The sequence below is a fragment of the Diorhabda carinulata genome, chromosome 10 (genome assembly GCF_026250575.1).
Source record: "Diorhabda carinulata isolate Delta chromosome 10, icDioCari1.1, whole genome shotgun sequence".
NCBI lineage: Eukaryota > Metazoa > Arthropoda > Insecta > Coleoptera > Chrysomelidae > Diorhabda > Diorhabda carinulata.
The window spans coordinates 2,405,798-2,428,997 of record NC_079469.1 but is presented as its reverse complement, the minus strand read 5'-3'; the positions used below and the strand labels follow the sequence as shown (position 1 = coordinate 2,428,997).

The following is a 23,200-nucleotide window of genomic DNA, read 5'->3' as shown; positions in this document are numbered from 1 at the left end:
TAACCTTGACAACTCACCCCTAGGTATCTATAGCCATTTAAAAAATGCAGGATTGCCGCACCTTATACATTTCTCATAGATTTATAGGTTATTATAACTTGATATGAGCACTAACAGAATCTCGAATTTTCAAAAAAACACATTATCTGGTATTTGTATGAGTATTTGGAAGGTGTTTAAAAAATTTAAAAGTTTAGTGAGTATTTTTGGGCTACTGAAAGGAATATATGTGGCTTTATAGTACGCAGGCAGCTTAAATTTTTTTTAGTCGGTTTAACTTAAGAATTATTCAACTAATGCTGTAATGGTTGCATATTAGATGTTTTCATGGAAATAATTGAAAATTATCCATATTTTTAGTTCTTTTGGCCTATACCTTTCATATCTCTTCTTCTCACCATTGTTTTTTTTGCCTTAACACCCCTTGTAGTAATTTTTTTACGTATTGGCCTTATATTTTGGTTTATATGATTATTAATCAATTTTTTTAGGTTATATTTTTAAAATGTTGCTTTCAGTTGACAAAATTATGACTGTCCAAGCAAATTTAGCTGTAAAAAATGTACTGATAGGGTTGCTATTTATATATCTAACAATGATTCATGATAAAAACTAGTTCAAAGGATTCTCTGTTAAAATTTATACACTTTCTTTCCATGAGTTTGAACGAATTTTCCATTCTGACGATCCCTTGGTGTTCAGAAACCCTAAGGAACTGATATTGTTACGTCAGACTGTTAAAAGACTTCCCAAAGCGACTGGAACAAAGAAAAAACATCGTTCAACAAGATTAGACTTTCTCCAATGATTCATGACTAACAAATGGTTGTATATTATTCAGAATTGTCTGTCCTACATTGCTCCAACTGTCGATACCTAACACTTGACTGATAAATCCAATCATTTGTTTCAATGAATTCAATGTTTTTTTGTTAAATAATTCTGTTGTATTTGGTTTGTCTTGAAATATAAATAGCAACCCTTGTATTTAGAAAATATGCTACACTACAGGTATTAAATTCTCAAGGACCACTAAAAAACAAATTAAATGTAGTTATAATCAGTTAACCCCCTTTTTTGCATACAATTTATTTATTACATATTATTGCTTTGTCAAAGTATCATAGCATCAACATATGTCACTTATATCAACTTATTAGTCCTCTAATTATCGATTGATGTGCAATATACCATTAAAAAGCAATATTATGTTATATTCGTTGCAAATATCTTGTATGGATTTTAAATTGAAGGATCGATATCGAATTTTCAATGCTCTACTGAATACATTTTGGTAATTTGAGGTTCCCAAATTAATCCAATGAGACAGTTTTGATAATTCACATGTTTTTCTTTCTTGATAATCTACTTAATTTTGAAAATCGAACAATTCTGGTAAAAACAACCCTATGATCACAATAATCTAGTGTAACTGTCTTCTTAACTGGTAGCAGACTGCTCTAAGTTGACAAAGTTTTTTTTTCTGTGTGAGTCCTGTTCGATTTTAATTTAAAACCATTTTCAAATCTGCAAATTTCACCTATAGCATTTGGAAATAAAATTTTCATGTTTTAACCCCGAAATCTTGATTGTTTCTTTACTCATAATTACTTAGAAATTACAATAACAAAAAATATTAAAATAAATAATTCCCCGAGTCATTTAGGTTTTTCTGCAAAAAACTCGTATTATTTACCCCTTACCCTTGTTTTAAAAGTAAACTTACAAAAAGTCCTTCACATGGTATAATACAGGATAAGAAAAAAACAAACACAACATAAAAATCCTTTACATAAATTCAAAAAAGAATCATTAAATGATAAATAATACTTGTGCTGTCATTTTTCCAAAAACTATTAATCATATTCACAATTTAATAAAAGTTTAATAATAATTAAAAATTTTTCAGTAAAATTCATAATGGTTATACTTCGTTCTGAATAATGTCTAACCTCAATAGCTATTGACGTATGTGACAGATGACTGTTAAACTGGCCGTACCTAAAATAACGTCTCTCGGTTCCAAAGAAATTATGGATTTTGATAAACAGTACCGGGATTTTTAAAAATTCGACGCGTTGTCAAGACAATAAAAAATTTCTAAATTAGAAGTAAAATATTTAATAAAATTCATAATATTTATGTTTCGTTATAATTAATGTTTAACCTCAATAGGTGTTGACGTATTTGACAAATGATAGTTGAACTGGCAGTACCTAAAACTACGTCTGTCGGTTGTAAAAAACTTCTAGATGACATATGAATTTTGGTGAGACAGTACCGAACTCTTTAAAAATTTCGGCACATTTTCAAGATTAAAACAATTTCGAAATTTCTAAATTAGAAGTAGCAACTTAAATTTTTTCAATAAAATTCGCAACAATTATGCTTCGTACTACATAATGTTTATCATCAATAACTGTCAACGTATATGACTGATGACAGTTAAGCTGGCCGTGTCTAAAACTACATCTGTTCCAAAGAACTTCACGTTTGACATAATATATGGATTCTGATAAGACAGTACCAGCACATTTTCAATTTATACAAAATTACTTAATAAATGTAGGTATTTATTAATTACAAATTTTCCTATTAATTTTATATTCGAAATGGAAAAATGAAAATTTCGAGTCGAATGACACCAAATTTATACTCAAAATCAGTTTTTGTTGTATATATAAAAATAAAGTTACTTTCCATATCCACTTCGTATAAAAATATTTGAATTAAAAATTCTTTAACTCAAACTTAAAAATCATCAATTTATATCTAGTAAGTATATTTCAAATTGAATTAAATGTGCTAAGTTCGGTCATGTATTGTTTATACTCACCCGTGGAAGTTTTTTCTGATCATTCTTTGTATACAGCACCCAAAACCGTATTTATAAATGAAATATATTGATTTAAATACTCTTTACATTCCAAATAAACAATAAAATGATAACATTTAACACTAAATCATAATATTAAACAAAACATCGGGAGATATTAGACTTAAGTGTTATACAATATAGCGGAATTATTGTTGTTTTGATTCCGTGTTGTTCCTGTCATCTTAAACCTTATAACAGTACACCTCTATTTTTTATCGATCCTTTATATTCAATTTAAAATATTTCTGCTTTGCATTTCGATATTATTTTAAACACAAAGTGCTAAAAAAAATTTCTATTGGGAAAATGTAATTTGTTTCAAAAGTAATGATCAAATAGGTGCCTTTCTACAAATGCAATGGAATAAATCTTTTTTTTTTAGTTCATAATCGAAATGCGTAGCAATATTATTGTCTTCTATAAATAATGAACAAATCTAACCTATATATTTATATATGTATATACTTTTATTTTACTGTGTAACTATTCCTGTAAATGTGTGATTGTATGTAATATTTATTATGTAAAACAGTGAGTTATGGCGTAAGGTTACCTGTAAGTTAATATAAACAACTAACTTGTATTATTCTTTCATAAAATACAGTCATTTAAGTAGCAAAAGAAAAATGAAAAACTTCTCGATATAACATTTGAAAAAAATTACATTGTTACTTTTTGACAATAACTTTATATAAACAACTTTTAACTATCAGATACGTTCGACAGTTGTTTTCATCGTTGCCACGTTGTGATTTTTATCCCAATAGTATGTATTAAAAGATTACTATGTTAATATTCAATTCAGCTTATAGGATCAACAAATGAGAAATTTTAACAACTAAATGTTACAATACTGACGAATGATTCCACAAGGCTGTCAACTTTAATAATGTAATTCCCTAATACACGAGTAGTGATTTCACTTACACTTTGTGATAATAGATTTTTTTCCCTGCTGCAGAGACGTTTTACACATATAGTTGCCACGTTGTAATTTTTATCCAAGTTGTGGGTAAAAAATGATGAAAAGTTATTACGATTATATTTAATTCAACTAATAGTAAACATGAGCGAAATATTGAACATTTTGAGGTTAAATTGTTAGTTTCATTAAAAAAATTGGGCTGCATTCTGATTTGTTTATTTAATTAAGTATTATTTATTGAATTTTCAAATTATCATAATATTATATTTGTATATGTGTGTGTACAACTTGTGGTCAGAAGTGTTGTTTCGTTCTCCCGCTAACACTTGTTTATTGCACCGGCGTCTTTAAATCTGCACTATGTGACCGGACGGGACGACTATAAAAGTTTTATTTATGTTTTAACTTGACTTTATAGAAATAACTGATTCTGTCCTACTAGTAAAATCCGAATAAAAAATGATTAAAAAACAGAAATTCTAACAATAAATGTGACAAAATTGACGACTAATGCCACAAGGCTGTCAATTTCAATAATGTCATTCCCTAATTCACTAGTAGTGATATTTCACTTACACTTTGTGATAGATTTTGTTCCATGCTACAGGGACCCTTGGCACATATTTCCATAGTTGCCACGTTGTAATTTTTATCACAGTTGAAGGTACAAATTAATAAAAAGTTTACTACTATAATAAATGGCTGCTAACGTTAATAATGTAAAATCCCATAATACACTGGGAGGAATTTCACTTACACTTTACGACATATAGATTTTGTTTCTTGACTACAACTGTAATTACGTCAAAATGCAAATTGTAGTTTATTCGTTTCGATTATTTATTTTTAATTTAATCTCTTATCAATCATTGGAAGAATAATTCTTGTTAAACATTATAATCGATGATCTTCGGACTTATTGGATACTTACTTGATAATATGCATAGTATACCTGCATTCAAATTATATTTTATATACATTTATAATTGATTGCAATAAATATATTTACAATGAAATCCTTGGTTTTAATACACATGAATTACCGAAAAAAAAATTTTTTCATGTTTCGTGTCCGGCCAATACTTCCGGGATAATGAAAACTCGTTCGTTTAGCGTTTTCCAGGTCGTAGAATCCATTTATCAAGTTACCATTTTCTGTTTAGCTTAGTTTCTTTGAAAAACCGGAAATCAACCAATTAAAGTATGGTTTAAACCGGAAGTACCAATTTCCGACATCTGTAACCTCGATAAATGGATCGTGAAATCTCGAAAACGCGTGATATATTTAGCCGGGCGGATATGGATGAGTTTTTTCCTAGAATTTTCGACACCACTGTAAAAATAAAAATGCAGAAGGAAAATATTACAATTTTATTGTTACTACAAGGCTATATCCTAGATATTCATTTTTATTTAATGATGAAAATATGGCACTTCTTTAGAAGAAGTTTTTTTTATTTTTCGAAGCAACAAATACAAAATTCAACATAAAAACGAATTTCTAAATAGTTCAAATGTTTCAATAATCTCGTACTAAAAATATAGGTAACAATTACAATAGTCACAATAGCACCTTAAAAACGTATAATCACTTTATTAAAAAAAAAGTCTTTGGTTGTTTCCGAAATTAATAAAAAAATATGTGGCTGTAATGTTTACACAGAAAAAGTAGAAATTTTTAGGACAGAACCATAGAAATATCAACACTTTATCTATGGATAGAACGCAATCGGTAAAAAAATTAACACGATCCAGCCATGTTCCGTGTGTTGAAATTAAATTGAGGTTATGTCACTGTGTGTTTCTAGTAACCGGTAATTTGTAGTAAAAATAATTTTTACAACAAGTTGTGAAAATTAGTCACAATAATAATTAAAATCTGTGAAAAATAAATATATTTGTATGAAATTGCAATCACCCGATCATTTAACAAAAATGATGTTTATTGAATTGTCTTAGCTGCCTATCTCCATAGATTAAAAAAAACATTAAAATCAACCGTTATTTACTTTTTTTGTGCGATTTATTGTGAAAATTTTAAAAACACCATTAAAAAAATTTATATAAAACAAAATTTAATAGTTGGTTTCTATGTTACGGGGGGTATCGCAAAAGTTGTATATATAGGAAAGTGATGAAAATCGAAATTGAAGGTAAATAAAATGATTTTTTTTTGGTCATTCACGTTAATTCGCACAAAAGGGTAAATAAAAAAATCAAGATTTAAATGTTAATTTTTGAAAAAAAAAAATTAGTTCAACAACTTTTTAGTTGCATTTTTCGAGAAATGGGAGACTAGATTTGCTTCAAAAAGATAAAATAGACAAATTTGAGCACAATTGATATTTTAATAGATCGAAACGTCAATATTTTTACGTTTTAATTTCGAAAAAACCTAAAATCAAAACAATTTTGCAAAAAAAAACATATAAAAGGACCTAAAAAATAGGGATCTAAATTTAAGTAAACAATTCTCCCTTGGGCCCATGGGGGTTCACCTGAACCACTGTACTAGACGAATATACTCTTTATTAAAGTCAAATGGTTTCGAACATGCATTAGCATCAATTAAGTTGAATGTGAGAGTGAAAAAGTGTCAAGATGATCACCCAAAGGTATTACATTCGAGAAATTGTTTTTTGCTACAAGAGCAATTGATGTTACCATCGAGGTGATTCCAAATTAGCAAAAGAAGCTGGATTGTTGGCATTGTTGGACTATACCATACCACTAACCTTAACAGCACGGTTTAACGGAAACAATATTGTTACCAGATCATCAGGGTTTAGCAGGAAATGATGCAATTAGGGAGTATTAAGTCTTGTCGGATTTGAGCCCTACTGTAGTCTCAAGAAGATATCACATATCCAACTAAACGGATGGATAAATTATTAGATTGGAGTCTAACTGGCGAAAAACTCAACAATAGGATTCTTTCAGGAGGAATCTTTTGGAGACGGATGACTCTAACTTCAGCGATGAATCCTAGATAAATCTAAGATTATTTACATCACCTATGCCTTCATCGGTTTAATTTGAGATATTCCATGGGGATACTCAGCACCTGCTTGGTCAAATTATGGTATGTATAGGTAAAGATGGAGCTTCAAATTTATTCATTTAAGACCCAATTAATTATTAAAAAAAAAAACTTCACCGAATTATTTTGATTTTTGATTGCATACAGAGCAAAAATATTGGTAGGACAAATGGGGTTATGGTAATACTTTAACATAGTCATAATTTTCTTCGATACACCATTTTGACAAGCTTATGGTAAAATTAATAAAAAAAAATAGAAATCTAGTCAACCATTAGTGATTATTGCCCTAAAGTACACATTTCATTAAAGTAAATAAACCGAATTTCGTTTGTATAGTTCAAAGTACATAAAAAAATCGTCTGTACATAATGTTTTGCTTAAAAACTAGTTGCTATCGATACAAAGTTACAAAAGGGCCTTAATCGACCCGAAAACGTTTGCCAAAGTTATCTTTCGACACCAAATTTCCAATATTGAAATTGAAGGTGGAAAATAATTAAAAAAAAATTCATATTTTTGCAAGAAAAAAATAATAATAATGACCTGCAATTACTATAGAATTTCCAAAAAATATCTTCGACAAATCGCTTTTATTTCAGTTTGTTTTATCCAATCACAATGTCAGTCTGTAAAACGTGATGACTAAACCTAAACCTCCCCTATCAGTGAATTAAAAACTATTTATTCGCCTAAAATTACAAACATGCCATCCGTAATGAATTTACAAAATAGTTGAACCGAAATGAAATATAATAATAAACAGCAGCCATACGATAGTATCAAAAATATATTTTTGGAAAGAAATATTGGGATAATTTGGTGAAAATATTGTATATTGATCGATTTAAGGGAGTATATTGAATTTATTTTTAGTACAAAACCAAAATGAAGTCATAGTGACTGACATCGTGGACTAACTATGACTTAGAAGTTTTCAAAACCGCTAATATTAGCAATAATATTAAATTTGTTTAATGTCCAACAAATTTTCAAAAAAAATGATTCGACTATTTTTTATATGTTTTCATGATGTTCTATTTGTGCCTAGAGCTGTAAATGGTACTATTTTTGAAATTGGGACCATTATGAGGATAGATAAAAGTGAAAAAATATAAATTACTATTCCCCACATCATTTTTTTTAGTTTTTGATATATATATATAATAATCATAAGAGACCTTTTTAAGGATAGTCAAACATGAAAATACATTAATTGACATTCCTCGTATTTATTTTCATAGATTTTAAGTCAATGGGGCTATATATGAGCATATTTCGATACCGAATCATCTTTAGTCTTCCAAAGTACCTCCAATCATAAAAAAAACATGTAAATTCTTGAACCCTGTATATATATCTGACTTTATAAGCCCTGGAACTGCATATGAGACCTTTTTAAGGATAGTCAAACATGAAATACCATGAATTGAAATTTCTCACATTCATTTTTATAGTTTTTAGGTCAATGGGGCTATATTTGAGACATTTTTCTATACCGAATCATCTCTAGTTCTCCAAAGTACCTCCAATTATAAAAAACATGTAAATTCATGAACCCTGTATGTATTTCCGACTTTAGGGGCCCTTGTGCTTCATATGAGACCATTTAAAGAATAGTCAAACATGGAAATACATGAAATGTCATTCCTCACATTAATATGAGACATTTTTCTACATTAGAATCATTCTGGCTCTTCACAGTACGTCCAATCAAGAAAAATTATGTAAATTAATATGTCCCGTATAAATTTTTTTGATTTTTGGGACTCCGGTGCTACATTCGATACCTGTCTATAATATACATGAGACATTTGCAATAATTGGGGGTACATTACATCTCCAAAGTATTGACAAATATGAAAAATAAGTCTCGTGACACTTTCAAAGACTCTGGGCCTGATAAAGAGACAGAAATAAGGTCAAAATCAATAATTAACTCTCTCCAAATAAATTTTTACATAACCTATAGGTCACTGGTATTATAAATGTGTCTCAAAGTATGTCCAAGCATGTAAATTGATATGCCTTATATAAATTTCTGGTTTTTAGGGTTCTAGAGTTGTGAAAAAGCATCAATGTGCATGTTCAATTCATAATTTTGTAAATTTTATGAAACCAGAGCTATAAATGAGACATTTATCGATACTGGGGGTATTCTAGTGCCACAAAGTATATCGAAACATGTAAATTAACAAGTTCCATATAAATAATTTTTTTGTAGGCCTCTAGTGAAGTGAAAAAAAAACAATGTACATGTTAAATTCTCAATTTTGTAAATTTTATGATACCAGAGCTATAAATGAGACATTTATCGATTCTTGGGGCATTCTAGTGCCCCTAACTATGGTCTATAATGGAAAACATATAAATCAACATGTCCTAGAACAATTTAATGAATATCGAGGTGTATATATTCGATTTTAATCTACAAATTCAATATACCACTTGACCAATTTACAATATTCGCTTCGATAAGTGTTTTCCTATTTTTAAAAAATAATTTAGAAACAATAAAACCACATTACGAACTTACAAATATATTTTTTTAAAATGGTTTCATTTTTCTATAATAAATTATGCTCCCAAATTGCACATCGTTAAATACATACCCGATATAGAAAATCGATTCGTTGATTTTGAATATTTCACTATATGGCTCGACTCGAACATTCACCGCTTCCCTCGTAGACGATCTTGACTCGTCCAATAAATCGCTTCGACATTATTTGGTAACATTTCTTTTTCCGTTTAGGTCAATTTTGTAATAAAAATCATTATTTCTTTTCGTTCAAATCAATTCAATAGAATATTTACATATTTACAACATTTTTAAATCGATTTTTTTTGTTTTAAGAAATATGCTAATCGCCTGGATGTTCCGGACAGGATCTGTTTACTTCGAACCACTGATCTATACACCTGAAATTTCAAAACTTAACCTAAAAATATTGTAAAAATCTGTAAAAATCAGTATATAACTGTGTAAAATTCCAACTATCCCTCGTATATAACAAAAAAATAGAAATAGTCGATGGCAACAACGACGAGTATGAATATTGACCAGTGGTGTAACGAATCGACGCCATATTGTTGATTCATTCATAAAAATACTGACCGACAACGTTAACTTGATTCGTTATTTCGTTCACTTATGAAAATAACTGTTTTATTTCACGAAAACCAAGACTAAATAGTAATTATTTTCATAGAATTGAGATTAAAGTCGACATATAAAGATAAATACGATCTGCTTTTTTGTCTACTGTATTCTGATTGGATCACCAAGACGTTTCGAGTGGCGGGAACGTCAAAGGAGGAGATTAACAAGTTTTGTTTTCAATTGCGAGTAGAGATATAAATCGATGATCTTCCTCTTTCTACCAATAGTCTAATTGCACTTACATGCAACCATCTCTATGTTTAATATTAACTCTATGATTTATTACGTTCAGTACACTTTTTTTATAGAAACTATATGGCGACAGTGTTGCCAAACTTTATTGATGAGTCATGAAAAATTCGTTTTCGGAAAAGAATATTCTGCAAAAAAAAATTTAAAAACATGAGATTCTTTTAAATAAAAACATAAGTTCATCTTAAGAATGACGGTGGTGGAATAGAGGAAATGTCGTTTCGTATTTTGTTTTATTTTGAATTGAAAAATGAATATTTTTAATAATTTTTTTCATTTTGTTTATTTTTTTAGTGCATTTAAGGCAAAAATGAGATCTAAGTTTTGAAACCAAAATTTCAAACAAAATAATACAAAAAAACTGTATTTTAAAATGTTTTTCGAAAAAAAAAACAAATAAAAACGAAAATTTTGTAAAAAAATAATAAAATATATTAATTTAAACAATTTTTACAAATTATTAAACAATTTTGAGGTTAGGTTAGGACTCTCTTATTTCTTAGTAACGTGATTTATTTTTCAAAATTTTTAATAATTTGTGAAAATTGTTTAAATTATGATATTCATTTGTTTGTTTTTACAAATTGTTCGTTTTTGTATGTACTTTTCGAAAACAATTAGACATTATTCGAAAAACATTTTAAAACTCAGTTTTTTTGGATTTTTATTGTCAAAAATAATGTTTTCAAACTATTTGGTCCCGTTTTTATCCTAAATGCCAAAAAAATGAACAGAACGAAAAAAAAAAAAAATAAAAACATTTTGATTTTCTGTAACCAAAAATAGGGTGAACCCCATTTCCAATCATCCGTACCTAATATTTTGTTCAATATACATCGTTGCTTTTTAAGGATAATTTTAGCTGAAAATTTTCCAAATTCGGCAACATACAAATTTATAATTAGATTACGAGCTGATTCCTCATCAACAATCGATGTGATCCGCGAACACGGAAGCGTCAAAAAAAAAATCAGAACTGATCTAATCGTGAACGACAATTTTTAAATTGCGCATGCGATCTGTACCCGGACCCGCGAACAAAGCTACGAGTTCAATATGGCGGACGAAGTTTCGACGTTATTACCGTTGGCCAATTTAAAAATACTTACATTGTTGCACGACTTCTACTACGCAGTTACCACTGTTTTACAAAGACATTTAAATAGCTATTAAACATAAGGAAATACGTGTTTGTGTAATAAAACGTGACGAAATGAATTAATAATTATTAATAACGTCTGTTTATCATTTACAAACCACTTTTTTGTTTCATTTAAATAAATTTACTTACGTCTTATGATATATACAAAGGCAAGGAAGGCGAGCTATTATATCACCTTGATTTAATTCTTCTAAACATATGACACATTCTCCTTTATCATCAGTCAGTACGTCTTCTACAGAAACAAAATAATATGTTTATAAACAATTTATCCTCTCAAAATATGTTGTAAAACGTAATTGAATTGATTGTTTTTTTTTTAATTAATAAACAATATGAAATAGACGAATGATACGATTTATTTCAAATTGACTGAGTCATTCATTCACTTCATTGTATTCTAAGCCAAATTGAACTCGTCAATACAAAAGTAAAATAAAAATAAATTCGCAAATCTTAATGAAAATGTTAATCGTAAGGCACTAATCAAAAAACAAGTAAATATACCCTCAAACTTTTCAATCATTTATCAAATAACTAAACTGAGTGATTTCCGTAAAATATAAGTTGGTGCCGTATCGGTAAGTTTCAGCGCAGGCGCGAACGTTTATGAATCCACCTTAAATGGAACGAATGAGCTACGCTTATATAAGTCAAATTATCTGAGATTTCATGCAAAAGGAACGCCTCTTAAATGTCTGAAATTTTGCAACAAACACTGTTGCCAGATTTTTTTACTATTTTCCTTCAAATGAGAAATTGAAATCAACATTATAACGATTTATTTAGAAAGAACGAAAATGTAGCGAATAACGACGAAAATTTTGTTTTTTTTTTGGCAAGAGTTTTGGATAAATATGAAGTTTTGTGTAAAAATCGTTTATAGTAAAAGAATTCTGTAACACTATACCGGGTGGGCAACTATTAACCACCGTTAGCCATAAATCAGAAACAGATTATATCACAGCTTAGAGATAGAAATGATTTAAAAAATGGCCTTAGTAAACACGTGGAAATTATTTTTTGAAAATTTAGGTCCACCAATAAAGGACGTATTTGATAATAAAAAATTAAAAAAGCATATTTAGTTATGTTTAGTTAAGTTATCCACTTGAGTGGGACTTTATATGCAGTAATCGAATTTTTTAACAAATTCTGGGCGTTTTTCATTTTACAAGTTTTAGTCTATCTCCCCAAATAAGATGTGGGGGAGAGTGGGAACCACGTTATGAAAAAATGCTTTTAAGTCCGGTTCTGCTTAGCCGATTTTTATAATCTTGATGTTGATTGAAAGAGCTTTTGTCCTGTGATTCAAAATATATAAATTCTAAAAAATTTAATTAGCATCGTGAATACTAGACAACTCTGTTTCATATATATTATTATTCTATTTAAAAAACGCCATCTAGAGGCAATAATAAGATTATTATATTTGAATTACTGCTGGTAGGCCAATTTTAGAACTTCCCATCGATAATAAATTTTTAATTTCCGTTTGGAAGAACCATTCCAATAGATATTTAAAAAAATCTCGTCGATTACACATTTCATAAGATTTCTTGGGGTTGAAAAAACATATCGACATGCGATTTTCGCTATTTCAATGTAAATTTAGAACATTTTCGAAAGACCTACTAAATATGTTATGCTTCCTTTCAAATTGGTCAAGAGAAATCACAATATTTAAAATATATAAAACAACGCCCTCTGGCAATCACGTTGATAATAAAATTGATTGGAATTTATATAGTTTGTATTGCTGCATTAAAGTTCTTTCGAACAATATCAAGTTTATAAAAATCGGCTAAGCAGAACCGGACTTAGAAGTATTTTTTCATAACAATGTTCCCACTCTCCCCCATATCTTATTTGAAAAGATAGACTAAAGCTTACGAAATAAAAAACGCGCAGAATTTATTGAAGAATTCGATTATCGTATATAAAAAGTGCCAATTAATTGGATATATTTTTAAAAAATTTATATGACCGACTGTCGTTTTTATTTGCCCACCCGGTACATCAAATTTACGATCCTGTAGTTAGTTCAACAACAGTCTAGACGTACATATTTCAAAGAATCATCGACCAACTCAATTCGAACGAACGTTAGCGAAAAAAAAATACGACTCATTAACAATTTTTTTAAAGTTATTTTTTTTAATTGTTATTTTCAAAAAATGTTTTATACACAACAAACAGTAGTTTAATATATATAACAAGAGGAGTCAATAGCACGTTAAATAAATAAAAAAAAAACGTAAACAAAAACACGTTCTGGCTCGAATCAGCTCAAGTGGAGTGGACTAACTCCCCAAGTGTCAACGACCTGATGAGTCGAAAATAACTTTTTAAGGTCATTTATCTGTTTTCGCACATAAATTCAGGTGTTAGATGGTTTTCCTGAACCAAAAAGAATCGGAAATACCGTTTTAGACAACATCCCAAGATACCAAATATACAGTAATTAGTAAACCTGTTATTTTTGGACTAATTTGAATACATAAACGATTTCTTCAATATACAAATGAAATTTTCAAATTTGAAGAGTTTTAGACGAAAAATGATATAAAAAAACTTACCGTTGTACGATAGCCGAGGTTTAGTTAGGCACATCACCAAATGACATTCTATATCATCAGGAATTACAAATTTACTGCATACTGGACATTTTATTCCTGTAACAAATTTATTCAATGTTAAAACTGTCACCTTGAACTCCATAGCTACATTCGGACGTCCCCCTGTAAATGTATTATGACAACTAAAATTTTACCGGTAATTCAAAAAATCGTCGACATTCTTCAGTTTCGAAACACCTTGTACACTGAAAATTATTTTATCCACAAAAAACATCGGACGAAAATATTTATTGTGAGCTTAACTGTTTATTGTCATTTTAAATTCAGTCAACGTATACGTATAATAAATATTTTGTATTTTATCTATTCGTAAATCTTTTTTTTTATAATAATATCAGATAACAATAACATCACGTGATATTACTAAATATAAACCAATTTGCGAATCGTCAATCTCAATATTTATAAATTAAAAATATATGATATCCAAAGGTAGACATTTTAATAATAGTTTAAAATTAAACATGAATAGAGACAAACTTTTTATAATCTATCCTTTTCTGACAATAGAAATACATATATCCTTATAATAGGTACTCGTATGTTTTCTTAAGTAAAAACTAACGTTCTTTTGGATACCTTATAATATTGAAAAGAGACAGCGTCAAACAATATTAGAAAAGTTTTCACTGATATTTTTAATCTTTTCGTATTTTTTAAAGTCTTTTTATTTAATTATATCCCATAAAATCGAGTTTTTCAATTTTTTACTTTCATTTTACGGTGAATAACTTTCTATTTATGATATATTTGAAACAAGACATTTAATAATACAAGTATAATCTTTCCTTGTTTACGTTCATATTTGTTAGTTCTGTGAATCTCCAACAAGAATTAGTGTAAGTTAATCTGACATTTTTATTCACTAATTGAACATACTGGGAGAAAAAGTCGATTGTTCTTAGTTCGTAGGTGCAGGTGGCCGTGAAAAAGTCGATGGTTGTAAATAAAGTTTTTTCATTTTTAAATTTTATAAAATGCTATTCAAAAAATGAGCAATTGAAATTCAGAAAATATTTATATATGTACGATTAATAATGTGAATAAAATGGAGAGTTGTTAACGGCGCGGAAATGGTGGTATATCTTCTTCTTTTTTATAAAATCATAAAATTTCAAGTAATAATAAATATAATTTAGATTTTTAATAAGATACATTTGATAGTTTTAAATTAGAATTAATTTATAAAGCAATACATTTTAATAAATTTTTGATTGTCTTAAATACAAAATTCGACATATTATCCTTGAAATTTGATTAAAAAATACGTGAAAATTTGTTGTCGGCCATAGAGCACGTCATGTTTTTTGAAACAGTGGCGTACAATTAAAAATTAGTAAAATATTTTCAAAAATACGTGTGAATAGTTTTCATTCTTAGTCGGGTCAGATACGAGGTAAAGATTCTGGCGCGGTTTCAAACCGGTTCAATTAGTTTGTTGTTAAAGCTGAATCGTATTAAAAATAACTCAAATATTTTCCTAGTAATTATTATGACGGATTATTTTTTTGCCGTAATCTTTACATACAAATTAAAAACATTCTATCGTCAAAACAGGATTTTGGAACCTGTAATTGAAAATAGACGTATACGATAAATATTTATTATAGTCTAATAAACTAAAACGGAAATTAATCAGCTAGATCGTCGGTACACAGATCAACAAGTTATTGTAAATAAAATCACAGGTTGGGATATAAAAAAACGATTATATATGCTACATTTGGTATATCTGTCAAGAATTGACACCAGATGATGATGATGATGATGAGAAAAATAAATTATTTTACTAAAGTGTTAATAACTTCAGAATAATTATAGGTAGGTATAGGGAGACCTTATGCATTATAATGAAAAAATGAGGTTCCTATTTAATATATTGAAAGTATACAGGGTGTTCCGTTTTAAGTAATGAAAAAATTGAAGTTTTAATTTGGATAAAGTTATCTTCAATATTTGAACATCATATTATACATTATTGGGATAAGAAATATCACAAAACTTTCTAAATAACTGTTGCACTTTAATGGATTCATCGAGAACCGTACCGTAAACTACTTGGTGAAATCTAGGAATAGTTTCGCATTCTTCCTCCGGGACGCAGGAACCGATAATAATTCCCATAATTAAAATAGGATCACTTGAAACAACCATAACAATCAATTTCGTTCGAGTATGTCCACATTTTATAGGTTTTTTTCAATAAAAATCTTGATTAATCACACTTTAAAGGTTATTGTCACGTTTTTAATTAAAATACGAAAACGCGCGTGATTTTAAAAAATTACCGACCCCTAAATCAAGGTCGAGGGCGATAAGGCACAACAGGTACGGAAAGGGAATCGAACAACGCTTCAGAACTTTCAAATATACGGTGAAAAACATCCGTTTCCGGGCGGTGGTGAACAGAAGAAAATTGTCATGCGATAAGCGACCATGCGCCGATGAATTGACCGATTTTTTCACTATTGTCAATGGCAACATATCTAATTAATTATTTAAAGCAAATTTATTTTTTATAATTTTAATTTTTATAAGACAGGACCGGTTCCACGACATTTTCATTACTTTTCCTATTATTATAAACATTGTTAGTAAGTCAGTTACGAGGGTGGTTTGAGATATTAGCGACAATATGAAAAATAACATTTACTGTGTTTTATTTTCAATAAATTTTGCAAAAAAAAATTACTTTGGAACGATGAAAATAAACCCCAATAAAACCGAATTATTTGCAAAACTATAAATCTGGCAACATTGTTAATAATTTTGTTTCACTACATTATTATTAGGACACCTTATACATTATGTGACTGTCACACAGATGGCGCTGCCATTGTCAAATCCGATTGACGTTTATGAAGTACCAACTTTCAAAACACTATGTGTGAAATTTTATGACATTTCTATTAGTCAAAAATGGCCTCAAATAGTATTATCCATCGAATTTTCTGAATTTAAACGTTGTCGTACAGACACCGACGATGGTGAACGTTCTGGTCGTCCAATTGAGGTGGTTATTCCAGAAAACATTTTAAAAAACCACAAATCGGTTATATCTAATCGTAAATTGAAATTACGTGAGATAGCCGAGGCCGTAGAGATGTCAGAAGACAGGTGTGTTCACAATTATGCATGAAAATTTGATTACGAGAAATCTTTTTTCAAATTGGGTGCCCCGTTTACTCACAGTCGATCGAAAACAACGAAATATTGATGATTCAGAGCAATATTTGGCCATTTTTACACTTAATAAATCAGATATGTGACGATCGATGAAACATGGATCCATCACTTCATTCCGGAATCAAAACGATCATGATCTGAGTGGACTGCAGCCGGTAAACCACGTCCGAAGCGTCCAAACAATCAATAACGAGTCCTATATCGTTTAAATGCAAAATTCAATGAAAAACGACTTCATATATCGAAGGAAAAACCACTGTTTTCCACCAAGACAAAGCACCGATTCACAAGTCGATGACAACGATAGGTAAATCGAACGAATTGCTTAATCATCCACCCTATAGTCCATATCTGGCTCACAGTGACTACTGGCTATTCGCTAATCTCAAAAAAATGCTCGCCGGTAAGAAATTCAGCTCAAATAATGAAGCAGTTGTTGAAACTGAAGTCACAGGGCTTATTGAGTGATGTATTAACTCTAGGTTTTTAAAGCAAGTTGATAAAAAATTTTTGCTGCCGTCACAGATATAATTTTAGATCAATCATTCTAATAGTTAGCTAAGTCACTATACTAATAATAGTAATAAACTATTATTATTTGAATAATTTCGATAATATACTACTACGTACGAATGGACTATAATCAAATATCGAATTAAAAAAAAATTATTGTTACCACAAATTTTATATTTTTTTCCAAGTCAACACGAGAATTTAAATAAAAAATATCCATCTTACCTTTTTGTTTATTTCTGGACGAAGCGTGCGAAGGATAAGAAGAAATACTGGCACCCATAGCAACAACAAAATAAAAAAAACACTGAATGAAGTTAACACATTAAAAAACCTGCCGGTTTAACTATCAACTCGAACGAGTCTCGTACAAGGTTATAAAACTATGCAGTAGAACTCATATGTGATAAATTGATAAAAAAAAATTATAATATAAACAAATCAAGAATATCAGTTTTGAGTATTTTATCGTAACAACACGAAATGTAGAGCTGCAATGATAGAACAATGATTTTCTCTGAATATAACTAGGTACTACGGATCGCTTGCGGTAAGTAATCAAGCGACGTTGTCAGTTTTTACAAAATATAGTACCTATATACTCTACATTCGTTAAATTCGAGCGGCAAATTTATTATTAGTGTTATGAATAATCAAAGTATTTCAAGTACAAACAAATGTCTTTTCACTATAAACCGTATGACTCAATTGTGAACAATACGAATTTTTATTATACTCTATTATATTTTATTGGATCCGGCAACGTTGCTTGATTGTATATAGGAAGCTATATTTATAATACGTTTCAGAGCATACAAAAGATATATAAATATTCTAAAGATAGTATATTCGAACGACTGGCTGCGGACCAACGGAAAATGTTAAAAATAAATATATAATGTTAGTTGATGAATAGAATTAACATCAAATTTTCACAATTATCAAGCTGTATGTAAAACTAACTGTTACTTTGTGTAACGAAGTGTTTACATTTACAGGGTGGTCTGGAATCTGTTATATATCGTAACAGAGACACACATTTTATTTTATTTCTATTTATTCAGCTATTTACGTCTTAAATATTAGTAATAAAAATAACATTAATTATTGACGGATAAAAATAATTCTAAAAATAAATAAAAAAGAAATTTGAATTAGTTGATATACAAAGAGTGTTTAAAAATCAATAAACATGTTTATAAATATTGAAAACAATATAATACGCATTTATGGACTATTTATATCGTTTATCATCAACTTTGGCGTCGGAACACATTCCTACAAATATAAGGAACATGTTCCTATGTATATACAGAAAAGGACGTTTTGTTGATGTGTTCTAAACAACACTTAATATTAAGGTTATAAAAAGATGAAAATAGAAAATTTATAACAAAAAAACTCGGCTAAGAGGGCGAATGTATTGTATTGAGAAAATAGTTTAGTAAACTAAATTCAAGGCATAAGATTTTCCTAGTTTTAATACAACTATTTCGATATTGTTGAATTGTTGTATTGTTGAATATATAATATTGATTTAATGACTGACGTTATTAAGCCGTCCATTGAATTTCAGATTACTGTTTAAGCATTAACGCGGCACTTAATTATAAAGTTAATGAGACAATTAGACATGAAGATAAAAGCAAATATTGTCAAAACGTATATTGTACAAATTAAATTATATTTAATAGAGATATTTCAAGTTAATACCGGGTGGGCAATTAATTCAAAGTCGTCAGACAAAAAGTAAACAGAAATAGAAATATTGTTTTGGACTGCTTAAATAGATTAACAAGGAGAATAATTTATACAATTATATTTATAATAAACAATTTTAGCAGTTATTTCACCACAGATCACTTATATTTATATGTTGCACAACAATATTATTTGTTCTGATCAAATGGACGCCATCTCTAGGTGTCTTAGCGTTAACTACATTTGACATCCCTTTGGTTAAGTTTCTGTCTATTTATGTCTATTAACTTGACCTTGAGACAGATGTAAATAGGTGAAACATAGGCTGATGACCTCTACATTTAAGTGTCTTTATGACTAAGAAAGAAGTTGAAAATGCTGTAAAATTTTGAAAAATATAATACGAAAAGGGAGTGGTTGGTTTCAAAATATTTAAATTTTGGTCATTATTACGTGTGAGATAGAACGTTTCAAAAATCGGTAAAATTAATTTTGTTTAGTTATTTATTTTAATCAAAAATAAATCCGTATTGGAAAATTTATCTGGTAAAATTTATGTACTTTTGTAATTTACAATGTGATTTTAATTACATTTGTATACCGAAATTCTATTCGGATGGTTTTTATCAGGTTAAACGCTGTTACTAAGGAAATTATAAGATGTGAAGCAAAAAAAGTCAGACGGCATTTATAACATTTTGAATATCTGTGAATTATTATTTAAATAAAAATTGACACGTGGCTGGATTTATGTACGAAATTATCCAGTTTTTAATGTCAAATAATCGCAATATTTCCCGCAACCCAGAAATTTGACTTTATTTTAGTCTAGTCTACCAAACTAATAAACAGTTTATGTCTTTCAGAAATTGGAGATCGTTTTACACATTATTGTCATATATATTTAAATATATCCGTTCAATAACGCTATCTATATGAGATGACTCAAACAAGCGCGCCACCATTTTGAATAAGACCATGACGACCATTCATGGAACTACAAAGATAGCGCCATCCTTTTGATTTACACTGTTTACTCTTAACTATACTATTATATATTCTCTATTACTCGTTTTTTGAGATGTTTTAGTGATAATACTTAAAAATTGTCTGATCTATATGACTACGAACAAAAAAAATTGATTAGTTATGAAATTTATTTTCTATTTACCACTTATTGATTCTACATATTCGATAATAACCCCCATAGCGATCACAAACGTTGGAAAAGTCACAAAATCACCTTTTTATCCCACTTTCTAGCCCCACAACTTCATTAATAACCCCTTCGACCACTTAGATGCATCCTTTAGCAGTACTTCTTTGTAATATGAGCCATTTATATGTCATAATTTATTCTCTCTAGTTTTTTTTAATGTTTTCAAGTCATTTGTGAGACTATTTGATTTCTCTGAAAACCCCTTTTGGTACATGACATGCTCTCACTATTTTTTCATTTTTTCCTAAGCTACCTCGTCAAGTTTATTCATTTTGTGCTTCATAGGTTCCCCAAAACTAAGTCCATGGACGTTGAAATCCCCAAATTTATATTCTTCTTTCATTTTCAGATAAATTAAAGTCCCAAAATGACCTTTGTATCTCACTTTCTAGCCCTACTACTCTACTTTATCATATTATTGATTTTCGACAACTTAGATGTATCCTTTAGCAGTACTTCTTTGTACTATGAGCCATCTATCTGTCATAATTTATTCTCTTTGTTTTTTTTTTATTGCTATTAAGTCACCTTTCGTTTCTAGTATGGTCCCTGTTTCTTTGATATATTTTTAAATGACCATTATCAGTCCATATGAGTATTAAAAGATATTATTTTGATACATTGAAATAAGTGTTTTGTACAGGGACAATATAAAAGTGATTTCAATGGAAATGATTCTATACCACACCAACACAAAATATAGGAGGCCATAAAATATTTTCTATTGAAATCAATTGATAAATTTATTGCTAACTAATCATTTATACATAATATGAATTTTTATGAGACTTGAGACCATAGGGCATGTAATTTAAAACACTCTGAATTGATTTATGAATTACACACATTGTCAGATATATTATTAGAACATATCTAAAAGTTATCAATGATTAATATTTTCATTATCTACAGAATGATTATAAACTTCAAGGTGTTGTTAAGAATTAGTTGATAAGCTAATGGTACTAACTCGTGTCCTTGTTCATATTTCTAAAACTAGTTCATCTATCTATGCATTTACGCAGATGAAGCATAAGAAAATCTTTTTAAAAACAAAACAAGTTTGGAATTTATTTACCATATTTTCCAGAGCTGATAAAAGTTTTAAATCAATACTACATTATAACTAATAGGAATAAAAAGTAGTAAAGTTCAATTTATTTTTGATAAGAGTTTATTCTAATTTGTTTGAGGTTCATCTGTTAATACTAACGAAAATATATTAAATAAACTAATGTTTAACAAATTTCGACTTACCATTCAAAGACCATATATGTGAAGGTAAAGAATGAGCAGCATACACTCTTCCTAAAGCTATGTTAGCAGCAGCGGATCCTAAAACACTACCAGCCTCTTCGGCTGAACTACTATCAGTCTCGGGGCTAGCTCCTGTCGAAACATCGAAGCTAGCCCCATTTGTAGGCATTGAAAGAGTTTCATGGCTGGCGTGTAAATCGGGAACACTAGAAAGCGATCGAGCTCGTTGTCTATCGTTAGACAATTCATTCCCTAGGGCTCGCATTAATCTAAAACCGGGTGCAGTGACAACTTCGGAACTGCTACTTGTTGAAAATGCCCTCGTTCGAGGGCTTTGAGTACCGTTAGCCGTGCTTGGTTTAGCACCCATGACTTGCACTGTTGTATTGTTATCACAATATCGTTAAAGGATTTATTAAATTACATATTAATGTTTGAAGTAATACACATGTCATAAATTACATTCATTTTCATATGATATGACAGACGTCATCTCCAATTGTTTTCACTCGAACCGAAAAGCACTATTAATATAAAACGACACTAATTTATTTTATATATTTTGTTAAAATAGATCACTACGTATAATTATTTAATTAGATACAAAAAATATTGTTATTTTTAAACAAACACGCTGGGAAAACGCATTGCAAAACATTTCCCCTGCCACCAGTTTCTCAACATGATTTGACAATCATGACATTTTAATCTAGAAAACTTTTTTCATAAATGACATTTCAATTTCCCCGCCATCTATTGTAATTTCATCAAAACTATAGAATAATCTAATATAATCAACATTTTAATCACTCATTCTAAACAATTTAAATTTATTGTTATTCATGGAAATTCTAAAACATCATTCATATCAATGTTTGTATTAAATCATATTGATAGTTTTTACAAATAAACGAGTGAATATCAAGAATAAACAACCATTAGCTAAGATAAATAAAACTCTTAGGAATTGTAACAGATGGCGCAGATAACAAAATAAAATGATATATGAAATTACGATTTGTTTTTGATTTTTTCATTTTATTAACTAACTCTATTGATGTAGTGTCAGCATATTGAAAATAATATTATTTTAGAGTATCACATCATCTTTTTTCTTAAATTATTTTCTGTTTTATTGCTGTCATCTATGAATAAGTTTATACACTAATGTACCGTTATAATAATAAAGAAGAAATCTATTTAGAAAAAAGATAGTATATAGATCGTTCAATAGATCGAGCTTACTATTATTGTAATTAATATTG

At 29.0% G+C, this 23,200-nt stretch overlaps 1 protein-coding gene across 1 annotated transcript; it reads right to left on the bottom strand.

Moving 5' to 3' along the window:
* Positions 1–5,159: 5,159 nt before the first annotated feature.
* Positions 5,160–22,648, bottom strand: LOC130899026 (E3 ubiquitin-protein ligase ZNRF1). Its single transcript, XM_057808691.1, has 4 exons — positions 21,936–22,648; positions 14,000–14,095; positions 11,550–11,655; positions 5,160–9,765 (listed from the first exon to the last, which is right to left on the bottom strand). Exons 1-4 carry the CDS (start codon positions 22,303–22,305, stop codon positions 9,708–9,710), a joined length of 630 nt encoding a protein of 209 aa, XP_057664674.1. The 5' UTR covers positions 22,306–22,648; the 3' UTR covers positions 5,160–9,707.
* Positions 22,649–23,200: the final 552 nt, after the last annotated feature.